This window comes from Prunus avium, chromosome 1, assembly GCF_965620075.1.
Source record: "Prunus avium chromosome 1, drPruAviu1.hap1.1, whole genome shotgun sequence".
Classification (NCBI taxonomy): Eukaryota; Viridiplantae; Streptophyta; class Magnoliopsida; order Rosales; family Rosaceae; genus Prunus; species Prunus avium.
The window spans coordinates 8,545,924-8,566,184 of record NC_142284.1 but is presented as its reverse complement, the minus strand read 5'-3'; the positions used below and the strand labels follow the sequence as shown (position 1 = coordinate 8,566,184).

Sequence of the window (20,261 nt, the reverse complement as noted above, 5' to 3'; positions counted from 1 at the left end):
CCGCGACTATGAGAATTGGGCTATTCTCTAGTAACTCTCATGAGAATCAAGATGAGCGCATGGCCATAAATAGCGCTACCCCGCATCCAAGTCTCAACTAATACTATGTGTGGGATATGTTGAAGTTTGGTCAAAGGTGCCGAGTTCAATACTGTGTACACTCAGGTTCCTCAAATGGAGACTATCATCACTAAGTGAAGGTTCAAGCCCAGAAGGCACCTACACCTATTACATAGTATTATATTGCCATATATATTATATATTTTTCACTGTTTTTTTTGTCACGGTAAAATTTTAAAAACCTTGTGGGGGATTGTTGGAATTTTAAAAGGTTTTAAAAATTTAACCGTTTTATTTAATTAATTATTTTGGCTGTTTTATTTGATTTATTGTGGGGGTTATAAATATTTAATATTCATGTTTTATTTCTGGTTGGTGAATGCCTTAATTTTTGGTTGGTGAACTTTTATGGTTGGTGAAGGTTACTTGTTTGGATGCCTATAAAAGGCCACTCCTCCTTCACATTTGAAACACACACATTACACCATCAGAATATCACATACCACAATCACCACCATAAACTGATTCTCTCCTTTTCTACTTTTATATATATTCTCTACTTTATATTATTATTTTGGCAATGGTTCTGTGACTTGGATACCCATATCCGTCTATGAACGTGCTCATAGCGGATCTTGAGTTTGTGTACAAGGGGTCGTATCTTGGAGTCTTGTAGACCGTCAGTACCTGCACGTAGGGAGGCTACAAAGGCTTTAGGACAGCGTCTTTGACGTGCTTCACCGTACCAAACTCACCTTCTTACTTATTATTTATTTTCCTTTTACTTACCTATTATTTTGTTTTCTTCAATTTCATTATACCTTAAAAGCTTTCCTATTTATTTATATGTTATTTATAATATAATTTTTTTTGTGTTTGGCTTTACGGAAAAGGAAAACTATATTTTGTATATTTTTTATAACAAAAGAAACCACAATATAAGATTTATATCAAAGTTCATATATTAAGTTCAAGAATCGAACATATGATTAGCCCAAAAAAAAATTGAATAGACTATCTCCAAAGGAAAAAAAGAAGACAGAAACAGATGAAAAACGGGAGAGAGAAATTATATACTGAACAACAACAACAAAAAACTAATTTCATATTTATAAAAAATTACCCAATCAAATTTCATCAACAAAATAATTAGCCAAACAAGTGACTTTACTAATCCCATCACTTTGGAGTCTCCACACTTCAAAATCCCATTCAATTAGGATTTCAGAGTGTTTTGGTAGACTTTAATTAAACGATAAATTTTATGGATTTCTATATACTCATGTGCATTCCTCATGGACTTTGGAAGAATCCTATAGACTCCTACTACATTTTTTCATGGATTTGTATTGACTTTTTATTATAGACTTTGATGATTTTTTTTTACGTATAGGATGTGATGATTATGGTGGTGATAATAGTAGTGGTGGTGGTGGGGAGGGGCGGTGGTGGTGTTGGTGTTGGTTGTGGAGGTGGTAATTGGGAGGAGTGGTGGTGGTGGTGGTGGTGGTGGCTGGGCATTCAGACCGGTAACTTGGTCAAACCGCCCAAATCAAACCGATGGTATGGGTTGGTTTGATTTTTTTTCAATTTTTTTGGTCATTAGTTTGAATCCAAACCAAACTGAAATATATGGTTCGGTGTACGATTTGCAATATCCAAAACTACGGTTTAACCAAACCAAACCGATGGTATTAAAAATATATTATATATATATATAACACTCAACACACATGCATCTTGTCTTCCTTTTTTTTTTTCCCCTTTTCTTTTTCTTCTCTCTCCATCTCTCTGTCTGTCTTGTCTCCATCAGTCCCTCTCCCCATCTCCCTTTTTTTTTCCTTCTTATTCTTCTCTCTCTCTTCTTTTTCTCTTCTTCTTCTTCTTCTTCTTCTCTATCTCTCCCTATTTTTTTTCTTCTTGTCCTCTCCATCTCTCCCTCTCTCCATCGATTTTATTTCCTCTCTCTCTCTCTCTCTCTCTCTCTCTCTCTCTCTCTCTTAGAAAGCCAATAAAATCCAAACCAAACCAAACCAACCCACCAAGTTCGGTTAACCGAAGTGGTCGGTTTTCATCAATTATGATTTAGTTCTGGTTTCCAAAATAGCCAAACCGAGGCCTATAATTCAGTGTTCGAGTTGAGCCCAAAATCGAACCAACCCAAACCGAACCCACCACTAGTTGTGGTTGTGGTTGTGGTGGTGGGGAGTGGGGAGTGGTTGTGGGGGGAGGTTTGGCTTGAAATCCCTCTAAAGTCCACCATAATCTATTACTTTATGTACTTCGTTTATAGACTATTTAAAAATCCTAATTGAATACCCTGAATTTTTAAAAGAATTCCTTAAAGTCCAAATTGAATAAACCCCTGTAAAGTCAGCTGACTTCAAACTACCATCACTTTTGAAGTGAGGGGCCTCTTCCAAGGGTTTAGCGTGCAAAGTTCAAGTAAAGTCCAATGGACCTCCTCCTCAAGTTAAATTGGTCCATCCAAAATTATACATCAATTGGTTTGTCTTCTTTTGACACCAGAAAAGCCCAAATTCTCAAATGCTACAAAACCATTCCAAGGCCGAGTGGTACAAAACCACGTAAATTAAACCAACCAAACTGAGGACCTATGTCACATCTCGGGATCGGCTCCGCCGTAGAACGATATTGTCCATTTTGGGCCTCCCTCTCTGCCCTCGCGATTTTATTTTTGGAAGCTCACAAACAACTTCCCAGTGGGTCACCCATGCTAGGATTGCTCTAGCCCCAACTCGCTTAACTTCGGAGTTCCCATGACTCCGAAGCTAGTGAGCTCCCAAAAGGCCTCGTGCTAGATGGAGGCAGGCATGTACATATAAGGCACATCACCCCCTCTCCATTGGTCGATGTGGGATCTTACAACCTATGTCCGATTTACCCTAACCAAATTCACCCTCAAAAATTACAAATCTCCACCACAAAAAATCTCAAATCTTTCGAATTACGTTCGGATTGATCATGCCAAGGGTACATAGGCAATCTAGATGCAACCGCAAAAGCACAAAAACAAATTGAATCCCTAGTTCAACCACCTTCATCCAAATTCCATAATGGTGCATTTGGATAAGAGAAATAAACTTGGGATTTTGACAAAACTCAGAATTTTTAAATTGACATGAACCAATTCCCGTGTTTGGATTAAAAAAAACATAGAAATTTAGAAATTCCGCGTGGGAAAAAACATGGAATTTGGAGATCATAAATCCCAACTTTAAATTCTATCTAAAAGTTGTCATTTCTAAAATCCCAAGAGAAATTAAGTTTTTAAAAAAGACAACTTTACAAATAAAGGTTAAATTCCATGTTTTAAATCCATCACCCAAACAAAAAACTTTACAAATTCTAGAACATTAATTTCCGTCATTTTAAATTCCGTCATTTATGAAATCCTTTATACTTCTAAATTTCCTCATCAAAACGCACTGTAAATATTTTCCACACCACAAATTCTTTCAAGGAGTCATTCACTCCTTAAAAGTCCAATCAAATTCTCCAAAGAACTACGAGTGGCTTGATATCCCTCGAAAGGGATACATAGGCAACCTAGGGTACCTAGGAGCAGCCATAAACTTAAAAATACACATATACCTCAAATTAAATTTTGTCCATGTTGAAATCAAAGGGTGTTCTCTTCTTAATAAGATATTGTAATTTAGGGACACATTGTCTTGAATGAGTCGTACCTAAAATAATAAAACTCAAAGTTGTAAGGGACGAGAGTGAAATTATGTTGGGTGATGGTTCATACAAATAACTTATGCAATTTTTACCTGACATAATTCGCACAGGATAATCATATGATAATCATAAGAGAATACACTGAATAAGCACCAAAAGCGGCCACCTTAATTGGCATTTAATTGGTTAACAGAATTTACAAACAGAAATATATTTTACGCTGTTTATAGGTCATGGAGGGCAACAAACGAGTACAACACTACGCACAACACCTAATCGGTAGATTTTTACATTGGGCAGATTTTAGGATTCTTCATCAATATAAATTTCCGAATCCCGAAACTTCCCAAGATATAATGCAAAGCTTTGTGACAGCAAATAACATTAAACAGCCACCATATTTTCACCGCGGGTACATGTGCGAAAGACAGGGTTGAGAGAGGGAGGGAGAAGAAAAGTTCTCTATTCAGCTTGCTTGCTTGCTGCGGATTTCTGCAATGTTAACTAAGACATCTATCTGGCTTGGCTCTCGCAATCTTCTTCTGAAATGTTGAACAAGACTTTCGGAAGTGAGGGAAGCGAGGGAAGTGAGGCAATGCGAGGCAGATGAAACAGCAGTTCCCCAAAGGAGTCTTTCCTTGACATGCCTGTTGCCTTCTTCCCACCAGAAGCATCCTTCGTATCATCTTCAGGATCCCTTGTATTGGCTCCAGATTTATTATCAGGAGTATGATTAAGCTGAGCATCACTTCCACCATCTTGTCCTTCACCACTACTTTCCCCATCAACCATATTCTGAACTGAACCAGGGTCCTTCTGCAGAAGGCAACAAAGAGAATTGACCCTTGACATGACGGATTTCTCATCTGAGGCTGCTGTAAATTGATTGTCGTTGAGCAGGTATTGTGCAATGTCCTCAAGCATGTCCTGGTATTCTGACTGTTGGTCAGCAGAAGACGGATTTCCAGAAGTCATTTGTTCTGAAATACAGTTCCCAATGTGACTCATAAGATCACTCATCGACATCGATGGATGAAGCCCAGGCACTTTCATTTGTACACAATTTTTGGGCCCCCTGGAATCAACAGCTTCAGAACTTCCATTTCCTTCAATTGCACGAGCATCCATAACTAATATGAGAAAGCCAATCAGTGATTCAGTGATCAATGGGCAACAGTAAGTACCACATCTAGTCATACTTAAATCTGAAAAGAAAACTAATACCCCTCAAAGTACAAACATATTATAAAACAAAAGTTCATACTCGATGAACATAACATAATGATCCTTGAATTAGGGTTTACAAACCAAATCAGCTTGTAACCAAATTTCAAAGCAATGTTTGAATGAAAAACAACTTCACAACTCGAAAGGAAAAACTTTTTCCAAGTCTTGGTATTTCAAATTTAGATATCAAACTGAGTTTGAGTTGGTTATTGTCCTTTTATACACATTATACAGATTCTATTAACCTTCACACAATGTCCTCAGGAATTTCAGGCAATACAGATAATATACAAAGTGTGAGCTTAAGAATTTCACAATATAAACAACAAAGTAAGATACATTAAAATATTAAGCTGCATTAAAAAACGCAGGTCCTCAACAAACAAGTTTTCCGAAGACCTCTTTAAATTTGGCAACAATATTAACTGGTGTCAGTAATCATTCGGCCACACAGCTAATTGTAGCACTCATAGCCATGCAATGGATCTACTATGCAAATTACTTTGACTGCTGATGCCTCTAATGGCATACACTAGACATCAAAAATTTATATATGGACAATCATTTGAAAGATACGTATAACAAATCAAATAACCAGACTTTCATGGAAAACTATAGCCTGTAAATAGATGAGAAAATGAGCACGAAAAGAGTTGCTCCCTGCCTTATACTCATGAGTTTCCATTCTTCAAACAAGTTCCTTCGAGATTTAAGGGGTAATCTGGAAATCTAATACTTATGAATTCTACAATTTATGAATTAAAAGTGTCAACTAAGAAAGGGACATGCGTATGCTATTTAAGACATCCAATAAGCCTGCCCATTGTACCACTTAAGTCTAGATTTCCATCTCCGGGTGTCAAAAATAAAAAATAAAAACTCAGGTGCTGTTTAACATCATGGTACAAGAGGTGCAGAACAATTAAATTGAGAAGCAAATAAAACGAAAGGTGATCCTTATAATATTTTGCTAGAAATTAATGCCAAGTTCATTCATTATACCTGAGCTGGGGGAAGGCGCTTCTCTGGACTGATGTTCCAATGTCATAGAAGCTGTATCCTGCTGATCGATCTTCAAAGAAGATGATTGACTGGCAGATGGTGATGCTACATCTTGGAACCCAGAGATGGAGGAACCGTTACCATTTCCCAGTGGATCAAAACCATGGTCTTTGGATTCCGGATCTTCAAAAGAAGAAGACCGTGGTTCAAAACATGGTGATTCCAAAACAATTTCTGGCTGTCGGCTTAAGAAACACAGCCGCGTGTCGCACTGGATAAGCTTTTCAAAGTGTTTGTTTAACAGTCCTTGTGGACATTGCAGAAAATGTTGCCTATAAAACCACAATGCCAAAGTTTTTGCATAAATCTCACAGCATCAACTCAACATGCAGCTGATGCAGCTTCAAACAGATTGAAAACAAATGTCTCTTCACAACATGTCTCAAACATGCAATTTAATTATTTAAAAATCCATGTCAAGATAGAGTATTTTCAGTTACAACATCTCCCAGTTTAACAATTTAACAAGTATTTGGGAAAACATAGTTTATTTGTCAATAATAGGTGGAAAACCTGAGACATGAATAAAAACAGGGAAAAAAGTAACACAAAAGGCCAACGAATGCCAACGGCACTCAACAATTAGACACTAAAGAATATCACCAAGAAATCATTTCCTTTGTCTTCCCTAATTACTCCAAAAATGAGATAACCAACATCGCTGAGACCACTGACGGAAAAAAGAACATATCTGAGACCCAAAAAAATACATTTTTTAAAAAAAGTTTCAGGAGCAGGGGAGAAACAAAGTATGATTGCAAATGCATGACAAGAGAAAAGAAAAAAGGGTACTAAACTTTTAGCTTAACTATAAAATCAGTAAAACTAATATTCAGGCTTTCTTTCTAAAAGGAAATGTTAGAGTGATGGCAATCACCAATCGGATTTTACCTATGAATGCTCGCTTGTCCATCAGTAAAATCTGCTGTTGCCTGCCATAAGGTATGCTTTCTAGGCTGAGGGTTAGTCTCCCTGAAGAAAAGAGGTTGTCTAGCCAGCTGCAACACAGAAGGGGTCACCAGGTTGAAAACGTAGACACAACATAATCATGTTGCGAAACATACATACAAACATAAAAAAGACAAAATAGGAAAGCAAAGACATAGACATTACCACAACAGTCAAAGTACCAGGTCCATCATCCGGACAATTTGCTTTGAGAGCCATAATATCTGACCACTGGATTTCTATTTTACTCTTGAGACCACCTTCGAGAACTTCCCAAACAAGCTTATGCTTAGCAAAGTAACACTTCGCCACTAAATCTCCCTCATATCTTGATTTATACTGCCACCAAGTAAAGTAGTTTTAGAAACTTTTGGCACAAACATATTCACTCACAGTATCAAAATATAAATAACTTAAAAACTAGTGAAGATACCTCCCAACCCCCAATCCTTAAAAGTGAAGCTGGAAAATTTGAAGCCTTGAGCTTATCCGTAGTACCCACTGCAGCAGTTGCTTTACTTTCTTTTTTAACTGCAGAGCTAGCATTTTCACTTTGTACAGCTCCAGTTGTAGAAGCACCCCCCTGAGCGAGCTTCATTTGAATTAACTCCAATAGAGACGGGCTCTTTCTTAGCCTCAAACCCAAAGGGCTAGGCTCATCGAGTGGATTGTATTGTGAAGGTGGGACAGCAAATGCATTATCCCCAACACTCCTCTGCAGCTCAATCAACAAAACAAAGTAAGAGAAAATTTCAAAAAATAATCAAATTCAAAGTTATGCCCAAGTAAAACAATCCAACATTTCAACAAATGAAATTCCAAAATAATTGTAGTTCAAAACAAGCCGAATTCCTAATTATTCCAACCCAGTGCCAGAACAGGCAACACCCAAAAGTTAAGAGAACACACCTAATCTAAGGGAGCTCAAATTTGTATGTTAATAATATCCCATGTGATGGAAGCGAGATCTTAATAAACTTAATGAATAAATAAGTACAAGATCACAAATTTATACCCCTCCTCAAACCAAACAGACCGCAAATTTGTATGTCTTCAGAAACATTTTCAATCTTGAGTTATGACACAAAATCCAAAGATCTACTAAGCTATTGACAATCACATGAAAAAAAAAAAAAAAAAAAAAAAACCAAGATTAAATCTTCATTTCTCATCGAATAAATACATGCAAAATCAAAAAACAGAAAAAATTTCAAGCTGGTTCAGATTCCATAAGGAAATGACAAAAGCAAGAAAAATTTAATACGAAAATACGCTGTATCCAATTAAGTATTAGGTAATTTTTCTTTCCTAGCTATTTTCTCAGCAACCAAACGAAACAGAAAGAAAAGGACCGCAAACCGAACCTCTTGAAAAGCAGGGGAGGGTTTGGGACGCTTGTTGAGCGGGCCATGCTCGTCCTCCAAAGCGTCCTCCATCTCCAACTTCACCGGCACCTTTTCCGTACACGGCGTCGTTTGGAGATCTCCGGATTTCATCATATGCACCATCAATTCTTTTCCCCAAAACCCAAAAAAAAAAATCAGAGGAGAAATTCAAATTCCCAAAAGAAAATAAGGGGAATAAAATACAATAAATAAACTCCCTAGAAAATTAAGCGGTCTTTGATCTGAAGAAATCGGAAGATTGATTTCTGAAAACCCTAAGCAAGAAATCAGATTTTTGGAAAGTCTCAAGCTCTTAACGCTGTTAGGGACGAGAGGAGGAGGCAGGTCTTCGACGGCGATTCCCACGTGGTGTAATTAGGCTCGGCGCTACGTAGTTACTGAATTACCCTCGAAACATTTGCATATCTGGGTCTAGGAGTATGGGTATATTTATAATTTGGGTTGATGTTGTGCATGCGTGCGCTGGCAGACACGTATGAAATTAATGGATATAGTGCGGGGCCCACTCAACTTTAAATGACGGCGTTGGTTGTTTGTGTCCGATACGTGGCGGCAGATCCCGCTCTAGCTTGTCACACGCATGTTTCTTGTAGCCGACACGTAGACTGCTCTAATGGATTACGAATATGAAATAGAACTTCATTTTTGCTCATTTACTCCTCATGGTAACATCACCCACCTTCTCACAAGTTTGTCACGTGTGGATTACAATAACAAATTGTTTTTTTTTGCCAACAAATAACAAATTGATAACATCTTTTCAACAATTTATAAGCCATAGTTTAAAGGAGAACGTGCACGCGCACACTATTAATATATTATAGAAGTTCGAATTTAAAATAACTGGTTTGAAATCGATGTCTTTTTTTACTAGATTACATCTCATTCGCTAAATCTTTCACTTAATATCTTTAAAAAGTTTAATTTCTTAACTAGTACGTTACTCATTATTGCCGTTTACAATTTTCTTCTTTTGTCACTCGATTCAATTTCAATAATTGAAATTGCCCAATTCTATGAACACTGAAGAGAAAACTGCATGAAATGAAATACAAATGTACAACATCTTTTGTCTCATGAAAAATTCTTTCCTTGCACTGCTAAAGATTATGCCGCCAAATAGGACCCAACAAGCCTATTTCCCAATTCAATGTAATTAGACAAATTTCCAATCCCTGGAAAGTTTTCAATTTTCAGACCTACCAAACAAATAGGTAAAGTTCTTCTATAATCAATCCAGATGGATAGCCCAATGATTAAAGATATTTTTTTTTTACAAGCGATTGGAGGACGGGATTTACGCAAATACAAGATAGAGAGTTTCTCCGTCAATTGGAATATAGGTATTGCTTTTATAAATCTTTTTCACTAAGAATCGTAATCAAGGACTTCTTTGGACAAAACGTCTTGTCTTTATTATCCCAAATCAAAGAAATCTTCCTTGTCTTTATTATCCCAAATCAAAGACATCTTCCCCGTCCTTTCGACATTATTAGTACATTCGGTTGGGTACAATGATATCAAGACATTACGGAATGCATATCCTCCTCGTTGCAACTTGCTACTCTTAATATTGATTAGACTGACATATCAACTTACCTATTGACTAATCAACCTAATTTCGATATGGGGTAATATTTCACATCAACCCCTCGAGAAAACAATAAGACTTTCCACAAACAAAGGGGAATGCTAGCAACTTTCTCTCTAACCTTCTCCTTTGGACCTTCTCCATTTTTTACTTGACATGTGTCATTCTCTTTACACTTAAACACAATGTCATTAATATATTATACAAGCTAACTTTTGATTTCCAAATTTACCCTTATTAAATGTATTCAATTTATCCAAAAAAAATTCACAACTTTCTTACACCTCATTAATTTTTTTTACGTCAATTATTTTTTATTTAAAGAAAATGTCTACTTTAAAAAATAATTTAATTTAATTTAAAAAAAAAAAAAAAGGAAATGTCCTTTTTTTTTTTTAACACAAGGGGTTTAGATAGAAAAAAAAAGGTCTAAATTTGACGTTAAAAAAAAGGGACATCCTCTTTTTTTAAAAAGCATACATTTTCTTTTTAAAAAAAATAATTGAAGTTAAAAAAAAAATTAATAAGATGATAAGAAAGTTGTGAAATTTTTTTGGATAAATTGAATACATTTAATAAGGGTAAACTTGGAAAGCAAAAGTTAGCTTGTATAATATCTTAATTACATTGTTTTAAGTGTAAGGAGAATGACACATGTCAAGCAAAAAATGGAGAAGGTCTAAAGGAGAAGGTTAGAGAGAAGGTTGCTAGCATTCCCCTTCCACAAATAGGCTCATTCTAACATGATATATTATAAAATAAAATAGAAAAACACACCATTATAGGGCCTCTTTAGAGAAAAAGAAAAAAAGAAGGGAGATTCACTATTATATAGGAGCCTAAATTATGAAGAAAAAAAACCCTATATAAAATGGACTCTAGAAACACACTCAAAGCTCATTTACTACATAACAAAAAGACTTTTAACTTCTTTTAAATTACAAAACTGTCATTGATTTCTTAAAACAAACTCAGCCTCAAAACCTCATAAAAAAGCCCAAAACACTCAATAGGGCATCAAAGTAATTTAATAATCAAAATTAAATTCAATAGGGCCATCTGTCATTTTTTGGGTTTTTTTTTTTGTGTTTGTTTATAAAAATTAAATGGTGCAGGGTTTATCTATATTATTAGTGCTGAGAATAGGTATATGACTAAATATCTCAATAATAAAAATTAAAAAAAAACCAAAAACTAGCCACTTGTCATTTTCTAATTGATTCTTATAAAATTTTAACATACTAAGGGCTAGTTTGGCGTTGCTGTGCTTTAAAAAAAAATTTGTTTTTACTGTGTTGCGAAAATAATCAGCTGTGATAGGGATGGCAATAATACCCGTCGGGTCCCCGGCCCTAACGAGGGGAGTTTTCGGGGGGAATCGGGGCCGGGTATGGGCCAGGGATGGTATTGTTATCCCTGTCCCCGAACCTGGCCCGATAAGTAATATATTTATTTATAATTAATATAAAAAATATATATATTAATATAATATAATAAATGAATGATGATGATGATTTTGATATATTATGTTGGTGGAAATCCAATGGGATCAAATATCCTACTTTGCATGATATTGCTAGAGATATTTTGGCCATTCCTGTATCCACAGTTGCTTCAAAGTCTTGCTTTAGTACTAGTGGAAGGATTATAAGCCCTCATCGTAGCCGGCTTCATTCAAAAACAGTAGAGGCATTGATGTGCGCTCGTGATTAGTTATGGAGTGAGATAAGAGGTATTGAAATAATTTTGTAGTTATATTTTTCATATTTATTACTGTTTTCTGAATCTTTTTTTTTTTTTTTTTTTCTGTTAGCTTCAAGCTCTAATGAGAACGAAGCTAGAAGAGTCACCGTTCAAGATGAGGAAGTTGATAATGATGAGGAGGTAACATTCTTATATTTAATAGCTCTCTTTATTTTTTTAAATGGATTTTTCTTATACTGGCCAGTTTCTCATTTTCTTTTAAATAATTGTAATGTCTTTATCTTATTAAATTTTTTTTTTTTGTAGGAGTCTACCATTGAAACAGAGAACATCTCTTTGTTTTTTTATTAAAGCTATGAATGATGAAGCATAGGAGAGTTCATTGAAATTGTGAAGTTTTATTTGATGACATAATATTTCTTTGGTATTGGTTTTCTTATTTAAGACTAAATAGATTTGTTGTGCTTACTGAAAAAGTTTCTAAAGATTTGGATTGAGCAATTGTTGAGAAATTATTTTAACAAGAAATATCTTGTGGTGGCTCTTTTTAAAATTTTCACAATGATGTGATTGTGCTTTAGGAAATTATTTTAACAATAAATGTCTTATTAAAAACTGGGGATCGGGGAGGGTATGGGAGGCACTTCCCCGACGGGGACGAGGACGGGGATTTCCCGAAAAGCCTAAACCGGGGATGGGGAGTGGGGACGGGGATGGTATTGCCATACCCGGGCCCTAACCAGCCCGTTGCCATCCCTAACTGTGAAAAAAATCAATTGAGCATTTGGTAAACTATATTTGAAAAAGTGCTGTGAGTAATCAAAGAGTTTGGTAAATTTTTATCAAAAGTGCTTTTAGTGTGTATAATAACCAAAGAGGACATGATGATGGAATTATTTGTTTTTTTTCTTCATTCTTTTTCTACTTAAAAAAAACTTCGCTACATAATTTATTTATTTTTATTTATACAATACATGTGTTCCTCTCTTCTCAAAAAAGTAGATGCCTTTTGTTATCTATTCTATTGAATGCTAACCCAACGACACCAATTGGAAACCCAACACAACCCATCTCTCCACTTCAATTTTTCTCTTTCTACCATTTACAAGTTTCTTTCTTCATTCCTTCATCTAACCAAAAATATCTCATGTTTCCCCAGTTTTTTTTTTCTTTTAATATGTTTCCCCAATTGTTTTTAGTACTTTCGGGTAGGTGAGACTGAAAAAGGGAAAAATTGTATGTTGGGTTTATGTTTTGGTGTTCTTGCAATGGGAGATAACATAGTGGAGAAAGTAGCCATGGTGAAAATGCAGATTTCTGGGTTGCAGCCATGGAGATTTGAGATGGTTTATAGTGCTGTAGTGGGGGTAGTTGAGCCACCCCCTCCCCCCGGCGGGGAAGTTGGGACTACTGCATCAAGATCTTTCCACCCAAAACCAAGAACAAGAACAACAAACTTAGGTGGAACATGAAACTCATCACTCTCTTTGGTTTTCTCTCTTCTTCCTAAAACCTTCAACAAATAGAAAGCCCCAAGAAAAACCCCAAATTTGACAGAGAAAACCCTAGATGCAGAAAGTTTGAGAAATAGAAAACTGAAAAATCATAAATGTAATTAAGTTACTGATGAGTGGGCAACCTTCTTAGCAATTAATTTTCTCATGCGCACAATGAGAGTTCCAGCAGCAGCAGAGCAGAGAGTAAAGAAGAAAATGGAGTTCGTAGAATGGAGAAGAAAAAAGGGGTTTGTAAAATTGGAGGGACAAAAGACTATCAATTTGAAAAATAAGTGAAGGTATTAAGGGAAAGTCAAAAATTCATTAAAACCACCAGTTAAATTTTTTTTTGAAGCAGCTTTTAAAAGCTGGGTAGAGACAGCTTTGAAAAAACAGCGGTCATTGACCGCAATTTAAAAAAAAAACAGGATTCCTTATTGTTTACAAACACCCAACCCATGACAATTTTTTATTAAAGCTGCTTTTTAAAAAAATTAAGCACTACCAAACGCTACCTAAGAACCTATTAGACAATGACAAGTGGCTAGTTTTGGAGTTTTCTCTCCAAATAGGGTCTATGTGAGTTTTTGTATAATATATCATGCTAAGCAAACTCAAGGTCATACCTGGCTATCAGTTTCAATACCATTCTATTAGCAACTGGCAAGTATATCTCAAGTAGTTGAAATTTGACAGGGCAGCTCTTGTGCAATAGCCTGCTCCAAATTGAAGTAAATAAAATAAAATACATAACAAAATGTTATTGCCTGCAGTTTCTAGCATACTCAAGTTCAAGCATCTTCTGAAAGAGGAAACTGGTGGAAAATAAGTGCTGACATTATATATATCCGTACATTAGAAATTCCAGCGTAGGTAAATGTAATACCAACCACCCTCAATTGACTAGGAAACCAAAACAAAAAAACAAAAAATCATTGAAATTAATCAAGCACTTTCTTTCACAAAGATGTGAGAAATACAGGTGTGCATGTCAGAAACGCATTCTGCCTTCACGTTTAAAGATCACCTCTACTCTGCCTTTCTATTTACTTTCAGATATGGCAAGGCTCCAATCACATTGTTATAGTCACTTCGACTCACCTCATGCTGCACATAACAAAAGCCCAAAGTAACATAAGAAACCAAGGAGCAATACTAAATCTGAGAGATAAATAATAATATATCAGTATCTATGCATAAAGTTACGGGGACGTCTTGGCTTGAGATGTGAGCTGAGAGCTGGGTAACAGATGTGCTGCATGGGTTCTCCTTCACAGATTTTAAACAGTTCTCTCTTTCCAAATAGTAAAACTATTGACAAAAAGGGCAATTTATTGCCTTCTGGGATTGAGAATTATAACAGGCCAAATAAAAAAACAAAGCGCAATGAATAATGATAATTGCTATGTGTAGCTGAAGCAAACTACAAACGAGATAGCAAACTCAAATGGACAGTGGATGAGAACGCAATCAATTGTTTCTCTAGATAAAAAAACGTATCATAAATCCATTGAAAACTATCCACCACTTTTTTCACGCTATATTTGAGGAATTTATCTAGTTTATAGTGTCCAAGAAAAATGATATATTTGAGAAAAAAGACACAGCACAAATTCAATTAATCTGTACTGTATCAAGAGACTACAGACAGAACTTCAAGAACAAGGTGCTGAGAAGTGAGAAGAAGCCAATTTTTGCTCAAGTTTCACTTGAACCTCAGGTTTTAAAAGTAAGAAGCAAGTGTTTGGGTTCAGTATGAGCCCTTAAAAGCCTTCTTATTATTCAAAACAGCATGTAAAGAAGGACAAATATTCTTCACAATGCACTCATGGCAATATCAATATCATTAGATTCCAACCTCTTCCCATTATAAAATCCAACTCAAAAAACAAGTGCATCCACCATGCTTGTAGATCTGCCCCTAAAACAATTGTATCCAACCATACATTCCTAAACGGTAACTCACAGTCTGCATGTTTTAAACAGAATCATCCTATAACTTAACTATAGTAGATTGAAAACAGAAGGAAATACTGAATGGACATCTTTGATTCTCTAATATTGCTCCAAGTCCCTAATTAGAATGTCTTTTTTTGGACAGGAAAAGTTCATAGTTACTACAACTTGTAGATAAGGTTTAAGAAACGCACCATTTTGGATAGTCGAGTTCTCCTCTTGGCATTCTTCTTTACTAGTAAATGTTGCTTTCCAGCTCTCCTCCGAACTATTTTCCCTCTACCTGTCACCCTGAACCGCTTCGCCGAAGCCTATCAACACTTATTCAACATATAGTTAGATGATAAAACCAATAGGAGCTTATTTGAAGGCTAAAAATTAAATAACAGTAAATAAATGAAAAAGATTAGAACTGTCAAGTGTGTTCAATGGTCTACAATTGGATTTGATTGGGAATTCAAACTTCAAGCTTGTTTTTTTTTCCACAAAGTTCAAGCTTTCACTTAGGATTTTATTTTGTCAACTTAGAGTACATGATGTTAATTGCCATCACTCCATCATCTTGTTCAACTCCATCAAGCCTTAATCAACTCTACCAACCTCCATCAGTCTCCATTGCACTGTAATTTTGTTACTTGATTATGATTTATATTGTCTTTCATAAGTGTAATATATGCCTGTGCAACTCAATGAAAATATCAAACTATCATATTCCAATTACATCTCAAACAAATTAAAATTCAAAACTATTCCTTGTATGACCAATTTGGACCATTACCACATACTATTTCCCATTCTTTCTTTTCCAAAATTTTCTCAGTAACCAAACGGAAATAAACAAAACCCATGACGAAATACCTTGTGGGTCTTCATTTTGTAGCCTTTAGCAGAGACGATGGTGAGAGAGCGAGGCCTAAGAGGGCTTGAAGCAATAGTGCAGAGCCTGTGAGGAAGAAGCGAGGCCAACCCAGAAATGCTATGCGAGGAACTGAGTCTCAACGAGTTGGGCCTATTGAATTGAGCGAGTTGAACTGAGCCGCGAGAGAGCTGAGCCATGAAAGAGCATGATGGGGAATATCTCAGACCAAACGGAACCGCCGTGGCCATGGCTGCACAGGCCATTGTTAGTTTCTCTTCTTCTTCCGCTGAAAACTCACTCACTCAGAACAAGTTGTGGATAAAGTTTGAGCGCTTAATTGGAGTCCTCATATCCTTTTGCGTTGTTTACAATTACAGGCGAGGAAGGCGTGTGTCCATAGAGGGTGATGCGAACACAGCACATTTAATTGTTCGGCCCAGAAACAGTTAGGAGCCCAAGCCCAATTTGTGTTCTTGCTCCGGTACCACACTCATGCCCAGTGATGTAGAAGAGTTTGGAATTAGACTCAAATATTGCAGAAATTATTGTATGGTTTTGGAATATGGATCAAAAGGCGATAGTCAATTAAAGTAAGGTTGAAAAACTTAATGGTCGTCAAGACAGAGAATGAAGGCTAAACAGCATATTGAAAGAACTTTCTAAATGCTCTTATACAGCAAGTTTATTGATTTTATTTTTTTTCCGTCATTCACTAGGGAGGGGAAGGGAGAGGGAGAGGGAGGGAGAGGAAGAGGGGGAGTATTATATTCGGTTGCCTCAAGATTATCTCATACATGAATCAAATCCAGGTGCACTTGGGAATCCAAGATTCCGAATGTCATGTGATTTTGAAAACAATAATCAAATACAAGGATGATTTAATTGTTTGAAATGGTGAAATAACACCCTTTTTTTTTCTTGGTGAATGATAGAAAATACTTTAATCAATGTGAAAGGATGATTTAATTGTTGGCAGCCCCTCTTTTATCATTTGTGTATGCGGTTCAATGCTCGATGTTTTACAACAGATGCTGCTTAGAATGATTTTGTAGCCCTTAGTCCTACAATCTGGTTCATGCATGTTAAAGCATCAAACCTTATCAGGAAATGGGTCCGTACATCATTTTCGGGCATGAATTACAACTTCAGCACCAAGTGGTTTGGCGCCGTTCTATTTCTCAATTAACAGCTTCAGGAAATAGGTGAGTTTCAATTCGAAATTGAGCTCTGAACAAGATGGCTATGAATTGTCATGACCTTGTCAAGATGGCTATGAATTATCATGACCTTGTCAAGATGGCTATGGATTCCCACTCCAAACTACATATCACATCCTGTGCAACAAAATGTGGGGGCTGTTAAACAACAGGACTTTATGCTTCTTCAGGCATTCTTTTATACGATTAAACACATTAAAAAGTCACAGAAATCAGAAACATTTCATTTTGACTTTCACAGAGCACAAACTACAAATTGGTAGAATTTCTACTTACAGAAGGATATTGCCGGTCTATGTCAAAGCTGTTGATTGCACAAGGTTCAGCTAAGAGCTCAATGGGTTCTTCACCTAAACAGATTTGGACAATTTGAGATTCTTAATAAAGCATTTAAGTTTCAAGGATATTTTGTTTTACATATGCTCAGCCAATTAGCAAAAGAAACAGGCTACCAACCATGACAGTTGGCCATCGAAGAATTAGCAGAAAGGATCTTACCCTGTTCAACAACAGCAAGGATACCGTCTTCTGAACAGATCATAGTAGGTAAGATACGTGAAGAGACATTTCCCACATTTGAAGACTTTGCATAGTGGTCAAAGTGAACCTCCCAAACCTCACTTTCGCATGGTGAATGGGTTGTTTCACCTGCCCCAACACCAGAAAGAAGAATTGGTTGTTGTGGCCACCTAAGATCCCAGGCAAATACAGTACCTAAGGAGCCTCCTGCCTATAAGTACCAGAAATTTGTAAGAACAACATCAGATTCTTCTTTTTGAGTCTGTGACAACATAAGATTCAAGAAAACTAAAATCTGATCAATCAAGTGAGATATCTAACTCGTATATACTTAAAAGTCAAAATGGCAATATATTTTTTTATTTTACTTCACATTAGCATTACCGCATCTCCCGCAGCTTACAACATGCATAATGGAATAATATGTCAATACAATACTTAAAAAGTTGAAACAGGCTACTTGGCAAGGACTTTTAAGATGCTGAGAAATGCATAAGAAACAAAACAAAACAAAACAAAACAAAAACAAGACTAAGGAAGGGAGAGAGGACTAAGACGACAAGAAAACCAAATTCATGATTCAAGGTAAAGCTAAATTCAAATATTTCACAAACTGAAAGAAAAGAAAAGAAAATGGAATTTAACAATAAAACTGATGCTCTTATCTCTTTTATCAATTTCAAAACGACACACATAACAAATAGGTGAGTTGCAAAGATCACCAGTTAAATGCAAATCAAAGTATGGAATTTTTTACATATCAGCATTACCAGACAAGTGTGCTTTCGTGAAGGATGAATATCAATGGAATGTACGATCCCAGGAGTTGTTCTTTGAGACCTACAACATTTCCACCAAAAGCTCTGAAGATGAAATCACCAATATGCTGTGGAAATTCTTTTAAAGTTTAAGCAGTAATGAAAAAAAAAGCAAACAAATGGAAAGAGACAAATGATAAGCTCAAGGTCATTGAAAAGTTTCTGATTGTGCAATGCCTGCAAACGAAAAGCACGAATCAGACTCTAACACAAATGAAATATACGTTAGATTTAAACTCAGGATACCCACGTATCTCTGCAATTCATTGCTCGGATGTTATCGCCTCTGCCCCCACACGGGGCCTCACCCCTCCTACCTTTGCCTAGAAGATCACTCACATCCCATGGATTAGACTCTAACCAATCAACCTTTTAGTAGATCATGAGTGGGTCTGCCCGTCCTCCTAAAATCAATAGCATTTCGTTGGAATACATCCTGTCTCTACACCTTCCTAAAAGTAATATATTTCCTTACGGATGTATCGTGTCAATAGTTTGCAAATTTATTGTAGTTAATCCAAGTTTATTTATACCTAATATGAGCTAGGCATGTAATACATTTAAGCACATATGTATCTAGTTATGTATCCAAATACAAATTCCAGCTTCACAAGAAGCGTGTTCACGCCCTAAGAATGCACACTTCTTGAGCCTCTAACATCCTGCATTTCTAAGCTACCGAGTCTACATTTCTGGCATGTTAACGTCATTTACATCTTTTATTAGAGTTTTATTAAATTGCATGCAGTTCCAGCTCATAAATGAAAATTAATCATTCTGAAGAAGTCCTCTAACTAACAAATTCAAAATCAAACTATATTACATCCACCAAAGAATTTCTCTGAGCTATTTACTGATTTCATTAAGCAACAGTAAATTCTTAAACAATATGGAGATCAGTTATAACTCAGTTTATAGCAAGGAAATTGCAATATAGCATAATCACTGTAGCAAATAAGACAAAGATCAATGAAAGTTTATCATAAATTGAAGAATAAATTCAAACTTGAAAAGCAAAACAAATTCATATAAATGCTCACCAGCTACCCTTAAACTGAGACACCGCCGCACCAGGCTTTCTCTGATCCCACCACTGGAGACTAAATCCATATCCTCCAGTGGCAAACTCACTCGGGGAGGCCCATTTCGCCGTTGTAAACGAAACCAACCCGCTGCTATCGAAAATCCGTTGGTAGCTCAACTCAGACTCCCCAACAGACACCAAATTCACCCTCCCATCTTCCCCTACACTCACACACTCCACCCCACCATCCATTATATCCACACAAGAAATGGGTCCCTCATGCAATGCCTTTTCGGGCATCGAAAGCTCCGATTCGAGAGATGCCGGGTCCATCGAATCCCCAAACAAGATGTGAATGGAGCCCGCCAATGTTGCGGCGGCTACTAGGGGTTTGTGGTGGGATTGAGAGGTTTTGAGGGAGGAAATTCGTGAGGGCGAGAACCATTGAGATTGTTGAGTTAGATTTTCTGGGTCTGGAGCAAAAGAGTGGGTTTCTATGGCGGCAGAGTCGGAATCTGAGTCGAAAACAGCGATGACGGCCAAGCGGTCTAAGGCTGAGAGAGGAGGCAACCAGCGGACAGAGTCTATGTACTTGGATTGTCGGAGTCTGTGGATTTGGGGAGGTTCGGAGAGTGCCGTGATCGCCATTGTTTAGGGTTTAGGGTTTTA

General features: G+C 36.5%; 3 protein-coding genes across 3 annotated transcripts; all 3 read right to left on the bottom strand.

The window, feature by feature from the left end:
• Nucleotides 1-3,911: 3,911 nt before the first annotated feature.
• LOC110763940 (ATP-dependent DNA helicase) lies at nt 3,912-8,790 on the bottom strand. Its single transcript, XM_021966840.1, has 6 exons — nt 8,367-8,790; nt 7,436-7,717; nt 7,168-7,341; nt 6,946-7,052; nt 5,995-6,326; nt 3,912-4,895 (listed from the first exon to the last, which is right to left on the bottom strand). The coding sequence occupies exons 1-6, from the start codon at nt 8,508-8,510 to the stop codon at nt 4,279-4,281; spliced, it is 1,656 nt and encodes a 551-aa protein (XP_021822532.1). The 5' UTR covers nt 8,511-8,790; the 3' UTR covers nt 3,912-4,278.
• Nucleotides 8,791-14,015: 5,225 nt separating this feature from the next.
• PRPL35 (Ribosomal protein L35) lies at nt 14,016-16,385 on the bottom strand. The gene is made up of 3 exons (XM_021966091.2): nt 16,014-16,385; nt 15,350-15,466; nt 14,016-14,306 (listed from the first exon to the last, which is right to left on the bottom strand). Exons 1-3 carry the CDS (start codon nt 16,275-16,277, stop codon nt 14,229-14,231), a joined length of 459 nt encoding a protein of 152 aa, XP_021821783.1. The 5' UTR covers nt 16,278-16,385; the 3' UTR covers nt 14,016-14,228.
• A 587-nt stretch (nt 16,386-16,972) lies between these two features.
• Nucleotides 16,973-20,240, bottom strand: LOC110763890 (Transducin/WD40 repeat-like superfamily protein). Its single transcript, XM_021966777.2, has 5 exons — nt 19,609-20,240; nt 18,521-18,590; nt 17,730-17,961; nt 17,508-17,581; nt 16,973-17,348 (listed from the first exon to the last, which is right to left on the bottom strand). The coding sequence occupies exons 1-5, from the start codon at nt 20,238-20,240 to the stop codon at nt 17,295-17,297; spliced, it is 1,062 nt and encodes a 353-aa protein (XP_021822469.1). The 3' UTR covers nt 16,973-17,294.
• Nucleotides 20,241-20,261: the final 21 nt, after the last annotated feature.